The following is a 19033-nucleotide window of genomic DNA, read 5'->3' on the forward strand; positions in this document are numbered from 1 at the left end:
CTTCAGGCTGTGTGTTGTTTGTGTACGTTTGACCTTTAAACTTGGTAAGCATGTTTACCATTTTGGTTAGGGACGTTACATCCCTAACCTTGAACAGTCACGTGAATTAGTTTATTGTGGTCTTTACCCTTTATCAACAGTTATTGCATGTTTGGCTTCTTTCAGCAGGAGAGCACAGTTTGTCTTCCCCTTTCACTTCTGTGTACCCACTGATTTGAATGGTGGTAAACTGTTCTCGAGGCATGTAGTAAGGATCTTTTAAAAAATTCTTAGAAGGCGTTGTTCTGTCTTTCATCATAAAAAGTAAAATCTCAGATAGCAAAAATGATAACCTTCAAGTTATTAAGGATACAGGACTACATTTTTTGGTTTTGAAGACAAACTGCCAGTTTGATGCGATAAGGAAAAAACGTCACCAAAAAATAAACAATAGAATAATGAGATGATCATTTTTTAGTGTAGAGAAAAACCAACAACTTAGGTAGAAGTATGTAAAGCAGCAATGGAACAGTGTAATTATGAAGGGCAACCTTACAAGACCAGTATTTTTCCTAGTACCTTAATTACTTGTGTTCATATTAACCTTGTTTGCATTTACTTTGCCTAAGCAAAATTTTTTTGTCATCAGACACTGAGGCAAAAGGCAGAATGAAACAATAAATGAGTTGTCACAAGAATAAAATATTTTTGATGTGTTTCTTAAAATCATGTGTAATCCATAACACTGATTGGGCTTCATGTAAATGAACAAGTGAGAGGACTAGGGTGTTGCTGTTAGCTGGTTCTCATGGTCACTTCTGATGATTCCATCGAAAACTGTGCTTAGCAAGGTCAACTTGGAGAGTGTCAACTTTCCAGCTTTCTTTTCCTATTCCATATATGACCAAATTGGCCAGATTTTCTTTAGTGTGCTTCACTTTAAAAAATGTTACTTCATCCAACAGCATTGAAGTCACTACTCCATACCACATATTATCAATAAAACATGCCCCGACTCTCCAGGAGTTCACAGTTTAAAGGGGAATAAACATTACCAAAAGCCTTCTGGCTCCCATTGTTTTACTTTTTTGTTTCTCTCAAACTTTTCTTATTTAACTACATGTCATCAACATCCCTTTCAAGGCAGTATTTCTAGATCGAACTCTATTCTTTTAATAGCTGCAAAATATTTCATAGTATGACTATACCACTGTTTAACCATTCTCATACTGATAAGACATTCAGGTTATTTCTATTCCCCCTCAACACAACCAGTGCTGTAATAGAACTAGGAAACACCACCAGAGACAAAACAGCTTTTAAGAAGTACAAGTAAACTTTATTCATAGCAAAGACCATTGCATTAAAAGGCCCTAGAAGTCAGAGACCACAGCCTATCACCTGGGTGCCTTGGGGGCCTACAGAATCATATCCTATCATCACAGTTTCTCTGTGTGTGTTGCTGGTGAATACAAATTTTGGTTGGGTAAACAAAACTTCAACTTCAGGTTAATGTTTACCAAGGCCAAATTCAAAAGCTTAATTTAGGAGGCCGGCCTCGTGGCGCAGCAGTTAAGTTCGCACATTCTGCTTCAGCGGCCTGGGGTTCGGATCCCCGGTGCGGACCTAGCACTGCTTGTCAAGCCACGCAGTGGCAGGCATCCCACATATAAAGTAGAGGAAGATGGGCATGGATGTTAGCTCAAGGCCAGTCTTCCTCAGCAAAAAGAGGAGGATTGGCAACAGATGTTAGCTCAGGGCTAATCCCCCCCCCCCCCCCCCCCGCAAAAAGCAATTATGGAAACCCACTTATTTTCAGGAGTATTATGTAACAACTTGAGTATTCTAAATTATCTGAGGTTAATTTCTCTCTCTATTGCCTACCTTCTGTTTCCCCCGTGATACAAAGGAATCAAGCCAGTAAGTAAGAAGTTACTTTCCTGAACACCAAACTTAATCATTTATTTGATATTAAATTAGGAGTTTAATTGTTTCTAACTACTGGGCCTTATTTTCTTATTTGAATTCCTGGAAGGCTATCTTAAATTCTTTAGGATTTAAAAATCCATGAATTCCATTTGTTAACAGGGTGTTGTCTCTATTATAATCACCTTCTTCCACCTTCAGGTAGTTTCACAAACACAAGAATTAGCCCCTCTAGATTTTACTGTCGTTCCTCCCTTCCGTTCCCTGTCCTGCTGCTCTTTGTCTGCTAGGGTAGTTGTGATCCCTGCCTTCTGCTTTATCCTGTTATTCTTTCTGAGTTGTTGACAGAGTGCTTTAACACCTCCTCAGAATGCTCCTGCTGGTTTGAACTTCTCTTTACAGAGAATTTAATTGGCCCTGCTTGATTATAGCTTTCGTGTGTTTCGTGCTGACTTGGTATATCTGTTCCTCCAAATGTATTCAGGTCGGTGGATGGAGATAAGCTGGCACTTAGCTGTGTGCAGCAGGGTGAAGACGCAGTCAGAGCAGAGCGGCAGTGCCCTGGCTCAGGGAGACCCCCACTTCAGGGACGGTGTGTTCTTTCTCCCCTGTAAAATTCACAGACGCAAAGAACTCATCATTGTTTTGATTCACTGTCCAGTTTGTCGGGGACAACTTTTCTTTCTCTGTGTTCTGTTTAAGGAAAAGCTTCCTGCTTACCTTGCCACCTCACCAATTCCTACTGAAGATCAGTTCTTTAAAGATATTGACACCCGTTTGGTGAAATCTGGTGGAAATGAAAGACCATCTCAGAGTTCAGACATCTCACACATCTTGGACACGGAGAGAGTTTTTGCACCAAGTTCTGTGAAAAAAAAAAAACGAAGGAGAAAGAAATGTAAACAGGACAGTAAGAAGGAAGACCAGGCCACTTGCCCTGCTGCAGAGCACACCGTGGATGTGAACCTGAGTTCTGACGATGACAAGGGGGCCCAGTCAGCAAGGTAGGGCTCTCAATCCAGGAGGGCTCTTTGTGCAGGTGCTAGGGTGCGTGCTGCGGACAAAGCTCCATACACGATTTGCTGTTATTTCTTTTGTGTGTCTGTATTTACAGCCTGAGGTTTGGGCTTCTCTTTCCCCTTGACAGTTTATTGTGGAATCAAGTGGGAGAGGCATTTTCTTTTTTCCTTTCTGCAACTCTGTGAAATTTTCCATCAGACATCCTGCTGTGATACTAAAATATCATTTGAAGCAGACTGGCAATGTGTGTCTTTTCATCCAGTAGCTTTCCAAAAGCCAAATAAATCCTAAGTCCTAAAGAAGCTCTGAACTAGTGACTTGCCCCTGGGCAGGCAGATAGGAGTGGAAGCAGATACAACATCCTGTGTACCTCCCTACCCAGCGGTCTTGTGCTTGGTATCTCACCTGTTCCTGAAAAGTATAGAGTTGTTTTGAGGCCACCATCAAGATATCCTAATAAGTTGAAGAGTGACGGAGGTTTCTTTTTTTTATAAAGTGAGAAATCTTGATCACTACTTATTTACCAGCTCAATAGAAGAGCTCAAAATATATGCAAGTTTTCAAATCATCACTACCTGGGGTTTAAGAGGTAACAGTTGTGGGTAGGACACATTATTTCATTCTGGATTTGGTTTTTAGAAGATTGTCTTCCACTTGTTCCACTCAGTGATTGCCCTGGCACTGGAAGAACAGTACGGGTGTCACTGGGGTGGTTCTCTTTATTGATGACCATTGCACGAGAAGCTGCTGCCCAAAAATGACCCTGAGTTTCCAAACCCTTTATTTGAAGTGGTTGGGGGAGGATGGTGTTATGAGGTAGATGCTGCTACAGTTGTATGTTTTCACCTCAGCTCTGACATCTTGCCCTACTTTCCAGGAAGGTTGGTGCTGTTAAAGTTCTCTTCATCGTGGAAAAGAGAGGAAATAATTTCTTTCTCCAGTTACAGAAACCAAATATAAACTAAGTGTAAATCTGCCTTGATTTAGTACTTACCAAGCTTTTGTTTTAAATGATTGTCAGAAAAAAAAATCTTTTATTAATATATTATTACTATAATTACACTGTTAGTGAATAACATAGTATAATCTCCTTTTTGGGAAAACTGTGTGCTCATTTTCTAAAATTTTAAAATCTGAATTGTAAATCCTGGAACAAAATCTTACATTCAATAGTAATTTTTAATATATGAAGTTTTTTCTATTCATCTTCTTTTTATTACTTATCAACTGTCATATTTATGATGGTGTTTCTCATTCCTCCCATGCTGAATATATTAGACTTTGATTTCAATTCTGATAGAATGCAGAATTCCTCTGTTAGAACTAAACAAAAAGACGATGCGAGAGTGAAAAAGTACTTTAGACTCTATAGAGCAGGGTAAACTTATACCTATAAAATTTTAAAATTCTAAATAAACCAACAAATGTGGATAATTTGTTGTGTGTCAGTATCAAAATACTAGCTGGGAAGAGCTTAATTATAAATGTTCTAAACTCCACTTTTACGTCAGTGATTCCCAAAGAATTTTAAGGTAATAAGTATCACAATTTCTTAAAAAGAGACTCTTCCCATCCTTCTTCTTTCTGCTTTCAGTCTCTTAAGGGTTATTTATCTTTTCCTTCCCTAGGAGAAAAACTAAAAGACTCTTTTAGATCTTCTGTTGCTTGATCTCGATGCTATTAAGAAGAGTGTAAACAGTTCCTTTAAAAGTTTTGGCTTATTTGTAATAAAATGTGTAGGTTAGCTAATTTGGGTTAACACTGTAATACTCCCGTAAGTGCCTTAATTCTTTGAAATATTTTTGCTAACTAGAATTCTTCCAAGATCCACCAGAAAGAACACTGAAGTAACACTTTTGCCTCCAGAGTGTTGTTGACATGTTCTTTGTTAGAGCAAAGTTTGAACTCTTAAAACAACCTCCAGCTTCCGTTTAGGAAGTTAAAACATTTCTAAAACATATGCAGAGTGACCTACTAAATGCACGAGAATCATTCTAAAGGAGTGTGTAAGTGAATGCATTGCACAGATATTAGTGCGTGCCCTCCTTCTCCTGATTGTGCGAAAGGCTTTGCCAACCAGATCTGTCCGTGTACTGATGTGGTCCACAGTTATATGTGGCCACTAGCTTCTCTCTCAGGGCCAGAACCTTTCTTGCCTGGTAAGGAGGCATATCAGAGCACAGGTAAACTATGGCCTTATAAATAATAATTACCAGGAGCTTGGTGGTTTGCTTTTTCTTTAGGTCACCAGTCAATTACAGATGCTGCCACTTGGAGGAACTCTTTCCTGAAATTTCCCTAAAACAGGATCTGCTTAATTAGGTAGCCAACAGAAATTAGTACTTAAAAAAGACAGAATGTAGCAGTCAGGAGAATGCTGAAATAAGCGCTGAGCTGAAAGGTGGCGGCCTGGGCCTGTTACACCTCTGAGGGTGGAACAGCAGCCTCCTGATCGCCCAGGCTGCCGTTTCTTAATCTGTGAAATAAGAGAATTGAACTGCATAGTTTGCAGGGCCCCTTCTAGCTCAGCATCTAGATTCTAAAATAATTTAGGAGAAGATATTTGGGGTCAAAAGTATTAACAGCATATTAAATAGTGTGTTAAATCTGAGAGAAGAAGAATAGGAGGTCAACTCCTTTTGCACCTGTGAGATCTAGAAATTACATGGGATTGGGGATTTGCAGCTTTCAAATATCTTCCCCTCCTCAGCCCCTACCACCTAGGAAAGACACCTTGTTTCCAGAGAAGATACTGAAATAGGTTTTTATTTTTAAATGCATTCTATGTCAACTCCTTACTTTCCAGGAATTTCGTTGATAATAGTAGAATTAAGGTTAATCAAGGCTCTTTGAAGGAGGCAGGTGAAAGACGGAATCATCCTTTAAAGCAGGTTGCCTTTGTACAGCTAGAAGAAAGTCATTGATGGAAATTGGAGAGCTTTAAACTACACAGGGCTTTGCGTAAACTGTACCTCATGAGCCTCTCTCCCTTCCTAAAGATGAACTTTTGGCTTGAATATATCATGGAAGCCTTGTTGATCCTTCCAGAGGATGGATGGCTGTGTAAGTGTGTATATGTATTAAAAACATTGCACCTAAGCCTAGGTAGCCTTCTGGAAGGAAGAGACTTTTCAGAGTGGACAGTGCTGTAGCACAATCTTGAGAGCAAATATACGAAATGTGCCACTGATGGAAATACTTAAAATACCCAGCAGTAACAAAAATGGAGGAGTAAGCCCATACCATTAGAAAGTAATCTCTTCTTTTAATCCACGAAAGCAGACTTGCTTACAAGGTAGATCTGGGAGCCAAGTAGAGGGTGCCTGAGACTTTTCACAGGGAGCGTCTATGGCCCTGAGGCTGCTTATTTCATCTCTTGATCAGTAATTGGCTTCTCGAGAACCCTCCATGTTCTGTGGTGACCTGAGTCAATTGTGCAGCTTACTCGCTGTCTTTCCTCCCCTTCATTTTCGACACAACAGACAGAGAACATTACAGGTCTCCTTTCAGCCCTATTTTGAGGTATCTTTTATGGGACATGTCATATATCCAAATGTAAACTTATATCATTTAGCCACACTGAAATTTTTTTTACCAGTGCTGTGCTAATGTTGAGGATAAACATGTTGTTAACAGAGTTAGCAATCTTTGTTCATGATAGTTAGCAACCCCATTTAGCTCTTACATACTACCACTTAAATAGACTAAAACTCATTTAGTCCCTCTCATTTATCCCACATGAATAATTCAGGCTATTTACTTTAACTTTCTATTGATTTTTTCCTTCCTTTAAAAAAATTTGAGGTGTAATTTACATACAATAATATTTATAGATCTTAAGTATGCAAGTCAGTGAATTTTGACATTTGTATACATCATGTAACCTCTCTTGGCTTTTGAATAGGGAAGGTGATTGGTTTAGAAAATGATGTTGAGTTTGAAGACGTGATGTTGGAGTGCGTCTGTGAAGGCTGAAGTGTTCTATACACACTTAGGAACTTCAGCAACTGAACCTCCCATCTCCCAGCCCTGACTCAGCGTTAAACGGTCACCCTACTCAAATCCTCTGCTGTTCAGCTTTAATGTACATATTTGTCCTATGTTTTGACCTAGGTGTAATCAGCGTTCATACTGTTTTCTTCGCATTCTGATATATGCACCCCATTATATTCTCAAGACATGTACTTAGTTTTAAGTTGCTCTGCCAGGGTCTGCGTAACTGATGGCCTCTTCTCAGCCGTGTGTGCCATTTTGAAAAGTGCTTAGCAGACTTTTAGAAGTCTTATTTTAGTTAATGAATCATAGGACTGAAAGGAACCTCAGCATCAGCACCCTTCTCCATCACTCTAATAGGTCTGAACGATGGGCTCTATTTTTGTCAGGATATGCCGAGAGAAGGCCATTTCGTGTCTTCCTGGGGTTATAAATTCTTAATGTTGCCTGTTCTCTGGTCTCTCAATATTTTACTAAATCCAGTTTGCTTTCTGAATTCTTCTTGGCTTACTTTTTGTACTGCAGTGAAATGCAGTCCAAAAATAAAATATTTTTAACAAAAAGTTTCTGTGGCTTTTACATTGTTCTTTCCAAACCACTTTCCAATATGTAAATAGTGATGGGTTAAGCTGTACTGTCCTTTCAAATTTGGCGAATAAGGACTGTTCATAAGCATCTGATTTTCCTTTCTTAAGAAATAGAGTATTTTTACCCAGATGTCTGCCTTTTTCAAGTATATATTTTTCTCCCTTTGAATTAGGGTCGTATGCCAGAGTTTAATCCTTCTGAGAGAAAGAAGATTAGAGTTAAGAAAACCTTAAATTAAAAGACTCAGCCCTGTGGAAAAACCATTACATGTCAAAGTTAGTGGTAAAGCAGAGTATGTTAAATTAAGATATAAAGGAAGAAGAACAATATTAAAAACTAATAAACTGTTTTCTGTCCTATTTTTAGTCTAGCAAATTAAGCGGTACAGATATTCTCATTTTTACATTTAATATCTGCCCTAGTAGAACATTGAATTTTCTGTAAGAAGTTCTTAAACTTGTATGCTGTAGTGTTTCACACTTTGCAGAGTTTTTCTTTATACTTTTCAGAGTTTTCAGTATAGTACATCACATAAATCTCACACTGACTCTGTGAAGTAGACAGGACAAGTGAAAAATTTCCAAATAAAGATGAAAAACTGGGGCCCATGGTGCTTCTGAGGGATGTTTTCGAGGTTATATGGCAAGTTAGTTCTGTTAACTCTGCAAGTTCAAGAATACCAAAGCGTGAATTAATTAAAACCTTGCTAGCATTAGTTCGTCCTCCTGTAATTCCGAGGTCTGTGTATGAATCTTAAAGCGTTTATCATATTTTTGCATCATCTTCCTCATATCCTGACATCATGTAGATTGTAAGTAAGGAGATAGTTCTCAGTTAATGCTTGGGCCAGGCCAAGAGAAAAATAGGTTATAGGTTTTTAAGAGTTCTTAGGGTATTTTTTAATTTTTGAGCCATAGCCCTTGTTTTCAGCTGATATATTTTCTGAAATATACAGGAGAGGACAGTGGAAAGAACAAGAGCCTACTTGTTTTGAATCCAACTACTTACTAGCTTTTTTGACTTTGGAGAAGTTAGTCAACTTCTCTGGGTCCTTGATGCCTAATATCTAAAATAGGATAGTCCCACCTCAGATTTGTAAGGATTGAATGAAATATACATAAAGCCTTAGTTTTCTTCTTCTAGCCTTTGAATCCATTACCCCTAAGGGATGTAAAAAGGAATTTTTAATCACATCATCTTTTCTGTCCTTCCTTTGTTTATCCCATATTTAAAAAGTGATTGTAGTAATGTACAGTGATGGCATCAGTGAATTCCCCTTTCTCCTTCACATTGTCATTTTCAGAGGGTTAGTAAATAATCACTTGGCCTTCTTCACTTGTATCGTTTACATGATGTGTCAGTAGACTTGGGGGCTATTTTTAAGCTGACATAAATGTCATTGTTCCTGCCTTTCTTTGTTTTTTTTTCCTTTCACAGAGGATCCTCAAATGCTTCCTTAAAGGAAGAAGAATATAAAGAGCCTTTGCTTTTCCATTCTGGGGATCACTACCCCTTATCTGATGGAGACTGGTCCCCTTTAGACAAGTAGGTATTTTTGAAATTTCTAAGTTTCTTAAAGGAAAGATATATCAAGTAGCTTTTCTGTTACTCACCTATAATATTTCCCATTTCTCTCGTACAGAGAGGAACAGTGTGTACTTTTTAACATGAATACGGATATTCCTGTCAATAATTATTTTGTTCCTAAACTTGATCTGACTTACTCTCACAATGTTGGTCAGTCTAGATCTGTCTAATCAGCATAGAATTTGGCCTTCTATAATTCTTATGTTGTAATCTTTTAGTATCAACTATTAACTGTAATGTGGATAATATTGTGAAGAAACATGCAGTCACTTTGTTCAAATCCAGTTTGTCTCACGTTAATTGTGTTTATTTAGCCCATCTTTCCATGTATTTCCTCTTCTGTGAAGTTACCTTTCTCACTGATTTCTTGTGAGAATCAAATGGGATAATGCATTTACAGTGTTTACAGGGGACCCAGTAAGTCACAAGTCCTTGATAAACACTAGTTGACGTTGTTTTCATTATTAAAGAACTCAAGTGGAAGAAATCATTGACATTTCCTTCAATAGAGTCTTTATATCTGCAGGATAAAGCTGATACATTCAGGGGCCAGCCCTGTGGCGCAGCGGTTAAGTTTGCACGTTCCACTTCGGCGGCCTGGGGTTTGCCAGTTCAGATCCCAGGTGGGACATGGCACTGCTTGTCAAGCCATGCTGCGGCAGGCGTCCCACATAAAACAGAGGAAGATGGGCACGGATGTTAGCTCAGGGCCAGTCTTCCTCAGTAAAAAGAGGAGGATTGGCAGCAGATGTTAGTTCAAGGCTAATCTTCCTAAAAAAAATTAAGAAAGAGCCGATGTATTCAGACTTTTATTTTAATCTCGTGAGCTCAGGAAGACTGAGGTTCCTGACTTTAAAGTTGTCACATTTCTTTGTCCTGTGTTTGCAGCGCCTATTCCCCAACGGCAGTGTGTCCTAAGAGCGATTCAGAGCTGGAGGTGAAACCTACCGAGAGCCTGCTCAGATCTGAGTCCCACATGGAGTGGACGTGGGGCGGGTTCCCAGAGTCCACCAAGGTACTAGGGTTTACTTGCCTGTTAAGTGTGTCCAGTTAAAAACATGTGAGGAGTCCCTCGTCCATGAGTAAAGGGGCAGGGGCGATTTCTGAGCGAGCTCACTTGAATGAATATAAACGATGATAGTGCCCTCATGTGGTTACGTAAGTAAATACAGATTTAATGTTTTTCGTAACATTTGTACTGTGTGTTTACAGCAGAAGGAGCCTAGCATTATTTTGTCTGTGTTTTTATTTAGTAAACAATGTTGATTGTTAATTAACATTTTAATAAGGAAAATTTTAAAGGTAGCTAAAGGAAACTAAAATTTCCACACTGAAATTTTAAACAGGAAATTGATTATGAAAGCTTTTTGCCAGTTCATAATGAAAGAACCAAGAATTGGTAAGATGTATTTCTTGAGAAAGAAAATGCTTAACCCCTCTATTTAATTTAGTTTTTTAAAAACATACACTTTGCTAATATGTGTGATTGCATTGAGACTTGACTGTCCACTTTCACATTGTTTTAAAAGAGCCTTGAGGTAGACCAAGCAGGGCTAAATTGTCATGTAGCACTCAACTTTTCTCCATCAAAATGAATATTCTCCCTCTACGTATGTAAAAATTGTCATATTTCCTCAGTCTTCTCCAGTGTTTAACTCTTCATAGTAGAACAGGTATAAATATAACTCTTTTATAAATATCAGGATATTGAACAAAATTCAGTTATTAGTTTTTCTCCCACTTCTTAATTATGAAATATTTCACACGTACAAAATAATGTATTTACTGAATGTGTTGTTATAAATAAAATAAACATTTACCTGCACCCAGCTTAAGAAATAGATTATAATAAACACCTTTGAAAGTAGTTTAATTTTTAAACAATTCCACTTTTTTAGGTCAGCAAAAGAGACAGATCTGACCATCATCCTAGGACAGCTACGATTACACCGTCAGAAAATACCCATTTTCGGGTAATTCCAAGTGAGGACAGCCTCAGCAGTGAGGTTGAAAAGGATGCTTCCATGGGAGAAACGGTCTGTACCATAGTGAAACCCAAACCCAGAGCCCTGTGTAAGCAGATGAGTGATGCAACTAGAGGTGCAGGACTTGTCGAACCTCTCCTGGAGCCACCTCCGATTTCATCTATGTTAGATGCAGACCACCTTCCTAACCCCTTGTTGCTGGAGGCTCCCTCAGAATCAAAACCAGCAGCTAAGGTAGACTCGCCGTCAAAGAAGAAAGGTAATCATTTGTTTAGTGGCCTCAGGGCCTCTAATTTAGATGGTAAATTATTTCAGTGTTTCAGATAGCGTGTGGTGGCTGCCTTTATTTTGGTACTCCCTGGTCAGAACCTGTCGCACACGAATGGCTTGTTTAACGTGGCTTCCCCCACTGCACTGCAGGTTCCACTGGAGCAGGACCCTGACTTCCTCCCTGCCATTGCTGCTCAGGTGGCACTTGAGAAACATTTATTGAAAAAATAAACAGCAATTTTCAAATCAGTTAATGAGTAAACTTAACCACTTTATTGACACCTTATTGTCAGTAAAGTGAAGTGGAATCCTAAAACATTATACGTGTTTAAACACAAAAAATTAGACTAGAGAAAAATGTTTTCATCTGAAACATCTGGTTAGTTGAGGCCAAATTAAGTACTTTTTTGCAAAATATGGGATATAAATAAATGTACACTAATTATCAGTATGTGTGCTCTTCTTTCTTTGATTATTTCCCTCTAAAACAGACAGAAGATAGAGTCTAACTCTTGGCTCAACATTTCTGCCTCACTTTTAGAACTCAAGTTGAGTAAATCAGAACGTTCTTACTATTTAAAAATATAAAGTTGGGGCTGGCCCCGTGGGCAAGTGGTTAAGTTCACGTGCTCCACTGCAGGTGGCCCAGTGTTTCATTGGTTCGAATCCTGGGCGCAGACATGACACTGCTCATCAAACCACGCTGAGGTAGCATCCCACATGCCTCAACTAGGTGGACCCGCAACGAAGAATATACAACTATGTACCAGGGGGCTTTGGGGAGAAAAAGGAAAAAAATTAAATCTTTTTATATATAAAGTTATCCATTGATACTTGGTACAATAAGAGCCAGAACATACTCACTGTCTGAACATTGGCCTTAGGCCCTATTTTTAGGGAAGTAAAATTCTCACTAAAAATACCCATTGTCACATATAGCCAAATACCTACTTCACTTTTTGAAAAATTCTAGCACCAGAGGTTGAATAATTACAAACTGGCTTAGTAAGTATCCACTACTGGTATGGACCTTTGGGATCACTCAGAAATAATTTATTTAAAAGAAAAGAATTTGTCGAGGGTGTTTGTGGCCAACTGTGGTCTTTCAGCTGATGACCCAGCTTAACTTGGTGTGCCTGCTCTTTCACTTCTCCTGGAACCAAAGACCATGTGTTCTACTCGAAGAAATGTTGAGGGAAAATCCAGTTTTCAGAGAGAGTGTTTGGTTTTAGTCTAGGAAACTTAGTACGTAGTGTAGGAGCCGACTAGACATAGGAGCACTGAGTGTTTCCACCATTCATTTGGCCTCGTTCCCCACCCCCCAACAGTTTATTAGGAAAATTCTTATACATTTTTGCTTTCTCTCTCCCTCTTTTTCTCTCTCTCTCTGTCCCTCTGTCTCTCTACTCACACACATACATTTTTGTATTGTTTTAAGCCATTTGGAAACAAGTTGCAGGCATTTTGGTAAATATTCCAAGATGCACTTTCTAAAAATAAGAACATTTTCTATATACAAGTACCATTGTCATCTTGAAGAAGCCATATTCATGTTTCCTCAAATGTACCAAGAACAGCTTTTTAGCTGGTTTTTTCCTTCCAAACCAAGATCTCATCAAGGTTCACATGTTGCATTTGGTTTTTGTGTTTAGTCTTTTTTATTTAGAACAACCCCATCCCCCCCACACACGCACATGCTCCCTCACTCTCTCACATACACACTCCCTCACTACACTTCTCTCCCCCTCTACACCCGCGATGCTGACCTTTGGAAGAGCTCAGCCAAGTGTCTTGTATCCTTTCTCGTGCTCTGGATTTATCTGTTTTTCTTCACGGTGACATCCCCATGTTTCTTAGATTGGAAGTCAGCTCTAGAACTGCACTAACAGGAATGTAATGTGAACCACATGTGTAACGTTGTCTTCTCACATTAAAAAAGTACAATAAACAAGTGATAGTAAGTTCAGTAATATATTCTAAGCCAGTAAACGCAAACTGTTATAGTTTTAACAAATAATCAATATAACTATTGAGATATTTTACAATTTTTATAGTAAGTCTTGGAAATCTGGTGTGTGTTTTATACATTTTTTAACACATTTTGCATAACCTCACTTCACACTAGGACACTTCAAGTGTTCAGTTGCCACTTGTGGCTGGTGACTACCCTAGTGGGCAGTACAGATATAGAGGCTTAATTAGATGTGGGTTAAATATGTTTTATGTTTTGAGGATTACTTTATGGGATATATTGGGTACTTCATATTACACCTTAAAATGTCCCACTATTAGTGATTCTAGATGTCATCATTTAAGGTATTGTCTGCCAGATTTGTCTATCATAAAGGACTTTTCTTTTGCAATCAGAAGGTCATATGTGGTAATGCTTTGGCACCCTGTCACCATTCTGTTCCCCAACAACCTTTCCCTCATGGTTTTAGAACAATGGTTGCTCAATGCCAGTGATTTCATCAAGTTTGGTTGTGCTTGTTCATACTATAAATATGAAAAAACTTTATCATCAAATATGATTTAAAGGCTAGGATTATTCATGTAACAGCAAATGAAAGAATGAGCAAATTAGTATATGTTCATTGAGCAACTGTTATGTGTGTGACACTGAATTTCTCTTCGATTTCATGAATGGTTGAGAACCAACACAAGTGCAAAGGTTAGTTAACACCTTTAAAATAAAATGCAGTTCTCATCATGGTCAGCTTTATTATTTGCAAACCTTTATTTTCCTGCAGAGTTGTAAATGAAGGATAACCAAGTTCTTCTCTCTGGTGTGTTTTTTCTATGAGAACAGGTGTCCACAAGAGAAGCCAACACCAGGGACCTGATGATATTTACCTAGATGATTTAAAGGCTCTAGAACCTGAAGTTGCAGCTCTCTATTTCCCTAAAAGGTAGAGTATTCTTTCTATGTTGAGAGGTGAACAGCTCTGAAATATTGTAGCTATTTTGAGAGCAAAACATTTTGTCTGAGAAAAAAGAGCAGGATGATGGTGTCTTTTAGCTAAGTTGGATGATTGCTTCAGATTTTGGAAAATCCAGAAATTGTATATGTGTTGTTTGGACAATAGTGATTTGAAACTAATAATTTACCTGTTTAATATGAAGAAATTTTCAATGGAAGGAGAAGAGGTGCATTAGTTAAACCTACATAAGGATGTAGCAGTGGGTATGACGTTAGATTAGCACTCCTTACAGGCATTAATCCAAACTCAAGATGCTTCGGAAAATTCATTAGCATTTATTTTATTATGCGTTTTAAAGGTAATATATCTTTATTTGAAAACATTTTACGAGGAATGCCTTCACTCCTTCAGTGAGTCTGAGCTCCCAGGCTTTCTGAATTCGGGCCCAGGTCTGGTGAGGCACCATTCCAGCTGGCCTCTGCCCCCCACATCCCTAGAGCTCACCCTACTGTCACACTTCCCTGGCCTCCCTCACAAGTTTCCCCTTTGAATAACTCTAACGCCTCAGATATGATATATGTGTACTGTTTTCCCAAGTTCATCTCCATTCTTAGGGAAATTCCATTATAATACTCTATGAGTACAAAAACCAATTTACTTTGCCCCACGGAAGTATGGCTTGGATATACTGAATTGTAGGCATACATGATTAAATACTTTTAAATACGTTATTGAAAAACATTTCATTGTTTTTATTTAAAATAGAAAGATTGACAAGATATTTAAATTTTTTATATATATTTTTGGAAGGTCCTTAAAACTCCTTCCTAGCTTTCTGCCCTAAATTTGTCTCAAAATGTCTACTTTGTATAAGTAACAGTTGGGTTTTTAGGGTGAGAAAATTGAAACTGCTCCATTTTTTGTTAAAATGTAAGCTGTCTTAGAATCATCATATTTCCCTGTCCTTAATCGTTTATTTACTTTGGTATCCCTAAGGTAGATTTCTTAGTTTCCTTTTAAAACAATGAGAGTGACTAATGCAATGGGACCTTGCTGTGCTCTGTTAGACTTTGACTGTGGGGGGGTCACTGCCACACAGCAAGCAACCTCTTACCTCATGAATGAATTATTTCTGGAAACATTTCTTAAATACTTAAAGATAGACTGTTGTAATCCTTGTAATCAATTATTTTGTTGTCATCGTGATCATTGTCATCTTGACTGAATATCCGGTATTTATAATTATAGCTAAATATAAAGCACGTTACTTCTGTGGATTTGGCGACGTGTTGAGTCAGGTGGCATCCTCCCTGTGTTTGGAGGTTACACTGGTTAGGGTAATACTAGCTGCTCTGTCTGGTCAAACTCAAGACCTTTGTGGCTTACCACAGCTCAAGTTTGTTTCTTGCTCGTGGGATATTCCAGAGCCAGTGTTTGGTGGGAGGCCTTGCACATGGGGATTCAGGAGCACAAGCTCTTTCCACCCTGAGGCTCCGCCACTCTGGCAGGACCCCTGTGGAAGGGACAGAGAATCGCAGAGGGGAGCTTTCCAGGGCCAGGCTGGGGAAGGGCACAGCACCCCTCTGTCCCTGTCTGACAACTTGGTCACACGGTCACCTGGCCACACCTGACTGTAAGGGGACCTGGCCCTGTGCCAAGGAGGAGGAGATGCAAGTTTGTGAACACACAGCAGCCTTCTGTTTGTTTTCCCCGGGGGTTGGCCCTGCCCCTCAACCCCAGTGTAACAACAGGTTTTCTGCTTCAGGTGGGCTTTGGCTTTTTCACCATTTCCAGTGAGGAGAACTTACTGCTATTCCATTTAATCTCAATATTGTGGTATGGGTATGCATTGCTGTTAAGAGAAGAAAATTTCCAAAAACCTAAATCTTTTCTTGGTTCAAATGCAAACATAACAGCTTTTGAACTTTTCCATTTATGACATATCTGTACTTTGCTGCCACCTACTGCTCAAATTTGAGATTTTTCTAGAGATCATCTAACTTCACCAGATTACATACATTGATTGCATACATTAAATATACCGACTTTTTGAATAAAATAAAAGAATTTGAAAATTCTAGAGCAGTATCTCAGTGTGACAGTAAATAACCATTCAAAGGGTGTAGAGCAGTAAACATTCATGATTAAGAGACTTAAGGTTCCATTTCCATGTTTTCCTCTCAAATTTACGCTCCATTACAGAAAGTTTCCCTTAGGATCATTTACCAAAACCTGGCTCTGTGCCTTTCCATCTAGAAAAGTGAAAATACTGAGTAAGCCTCTCTTCAGCCCTGGCCCTCTCTGCTGTCAGAACGGTTTGTCTCTAGTTTCTTTCTCAGTATAGTTCTTCAAGGTGGGTCTGGCCTCCTGAAATTTTTCTCTTGCTTAATTTCTTTGTTCTATTTTGTGAAGTAACAGATGAATTTAGAAAAGCCTTGTTTTTAAAAATAAAACAGCCCTGGACTACAGTAATTTTCTACAGGATGTGTATGTACCACAGCTTTTTCTAGGAAATTAGGATCAAAAGGTTTCCAAACATCAGATTTTTCTTAATTACTCTGTCATTTTCATCATGGAAATGTAAATAAATGCTTGTAACTCTTTTACTCTTTTAATTAAAATCAGAAAGGCCATGGTTAAAAAGGTTGCATTATTATGAATAACTGAAGTGGTTTTTGCGACATATTTACTGTATTCACAGTTAATTCCTCAGTAGTGCTATTAGGTTATTTTTAATGTCATTTATGCTGTGATTCTAAACACCACCTAAGAAAAGCTATGTCTGATTGTTGGTCAATCTGTTCCTTTTTAAAGGGGGTATGTTAATTTGGTTCAAGCCCTCAGAGAACCACGTAGTAAGCTAGGAATACAAGAAGTTGTAATAAGGCAAATCCTTTTCTCCCCATCGCCTGCCCACAGTGAATCAGACCCCGTCTCCAGGCAGTGGCCCGAGTCTGACACGCCTTCTGGCTCCCAGTCCCCACAGTCCGTGGGAAGCGCGGCCGCTGATAGTGGCACTGAGTGCCTCTTGGATTCTACCATGGACTTGCCCGACGTCACCCTCTCCCTTTGTGGGGGCCTCAGTGAGAACGGAGAAATTTCTAAAGGTACACTAGGCAGTTGTGCCTGCCGTTGCTTGATAGAAAACCTGCGGTTCTGCCACTTCAGGGTGTGAAATTCTTTAGTGATCTTGTGCAGGTAACAGGTGATCTCCCTTTAATGTCAGACCTTAACCCCTCATTTAAGGTACCTCATGTGGAGTGACATTACAGATAAATGGCTTGGCTGACGGGGGTGCCTTGAAGGCTGCATTTCACATTAAGAGGTTGAGAGTTCTCAGGCCACCCTGTTTGCTGAGCCAAGGTCAGCTCACACTGTGTTGTTTTCTCATCTGTAAAGTTGTTGAAATATTTGTGGGACTGGGTTCCAGCTGTCCTCCTGGAAAGCACAGGGCCTTAGACATGAGAGTAGGGCCTGAAGTTGTTGAAATTGATTATCCACTGAGTAAATGTTCTTTCTGGCAAAAAGTAGAAGGGATTACTTTCTGTCTCAGTCTTCAGAGTTGGCCCAGGAGAGTGAAGTTTGCTCAAGAGAAAGGAAGGAGCTTGTTTAGCAGAGGTCGTACAGATGCCTCTGCTGTGGGCTGGGCACCAGCGTGCGTTTGTCCCAAGTTCTTAGGCCTTTTTGGTTTTACTTTCCTTTGTAAACTAAACTCTTAATATTTCCTCACTTTGGCTGGTGGCCCTTGAATGATTCTCCTCTAAGGAAAGGTTTTCTTTCCATGGCTAGCATCATCTTTTGTCTTCTCTCACCCCAGAGCAGCTGAAGGCCTGCATATGGCAGACTGGGTGCCCGGAGCCTTACAGCTCTGCTTTCCTCAACGTTCTTCTTTTTAGGATCATAGTGGGCTCGTTATGCCTCTCTTCTCCATCTCTTAATTCTATTTATTAATTTTAATTTTTGCAAGAGATTGAGTGTGTTACAGCCAATGGTATCTTCTAAGGATGAAATTAAATAGGTCACATTCTTATTATAATCCTCATAAGCCCTCACTTAAAATTTAGGTGTAGGGATGTGGAAAATATACAATTTATATGAACAATAAATTTTATGCTTTTTAGGAAAGTATTGGTAACTTAGGTAGAGTTTGTTATTGGAGGAGGCAGAAATGGCAAGTAAAAGTAAATAATAGACAAATTACCAGGAGGAACCATCCCAGTGAGAAATTTCTGTTAGCCTGGATCTCCTAGAACGCAGGTTTAGGAACAGGGTACAAAAATTCACGCAAAACCCTCATTCATTCTGCAAGAACCTGGGATTTATTTCTAGACAGACCCCAACTCGAATTCTGGTGTGTGTGTTTCTTTCTCCAAGCAATTGTAAGACGTTTTGATTGTTTTCTACTGTAGCACACATTTAAAGCTGTGAGACCCCCATGAATATTCCCCAGTTATGCAGTTGCCTGCCAGTAAAGAGTGTCTCCCTTTGATGGGAATGAAACTCTCAGTTTTCGTTAGTTATACAGTGTGTGTGTATACACGTGTGTGTGTGTCTTCCTCTCTCTCTGGCCACATCTGTAATCTATTTTCCTTTTAAAATTCTCTGGCATATCTCTTGTTTTTGTTTTGCTTCGTTTTGTTGTTTTATTTTTTACACTGGGGGAGGAGTGGTGGAAAAGGGAGAGGGTAGAAAGGAATTGTTCTTTCTTGCCCTAGGGGAAAAAAGTGTCTGACATTTTGTTTTTGACGGATATAAAAATAGGTT

At 39.1% G+C, this 19033-nt stretch overlaps 1 protein-coding gene across 5 annotated transcripts in view; it reads left to right on the forward strand.

Annotated features, from left to right (window-relative positions):
- The window catches only part of LPIN2 (lipin 2), a 92850-nt gene that overhangs the window by 62994 nt on the left and 10823 nt on the right, over positions 1 to 19033 (forward strand). For all 5 annotated transcript variants that reach the window (XM_070513345.1, XM_044774470.2, XM_070513344.1 and 2 more), the window contains 6 exons: positions 2608 to 2909; positions 8944 to 9051; positions 9982 to 10108; positions 10992 to 11337; positions 14158 to 14257; positions 17189 to 17376. In XM_070513345.1, coding sequence (XP_070369446.1) covers positions 2608 to 2909; positions 8944 to 9051; positions 9982 to 10108; positions 10992 to 11337; positions 14158 to 14257; positions 17189 to 17376 — 1171 coding nt within the window. The remainder of the gene's footprint in view (positions 1 to 2607; positions 2910 to 8943; positions 9052 to 9981; positions 10109 to 10991; positions 11338 to 14157; positions 14258 to 17188; positions 17377 to 19033) is intronic.

Source organism: Equus asinus, chromosome 7 (genome assembly GCF_041296235.1).
Source record: "Equus asinus isolate D_3611 breed Donkey chromosome 7, EquAss-T2T_v2, whole genome shotgun sequence".
NCBI classification, from domain to species: Eukaryota; Metazoa; Chordata; class Mammalia; order Perissodactyla; family Equidae; genus Equus; species Equus asinus.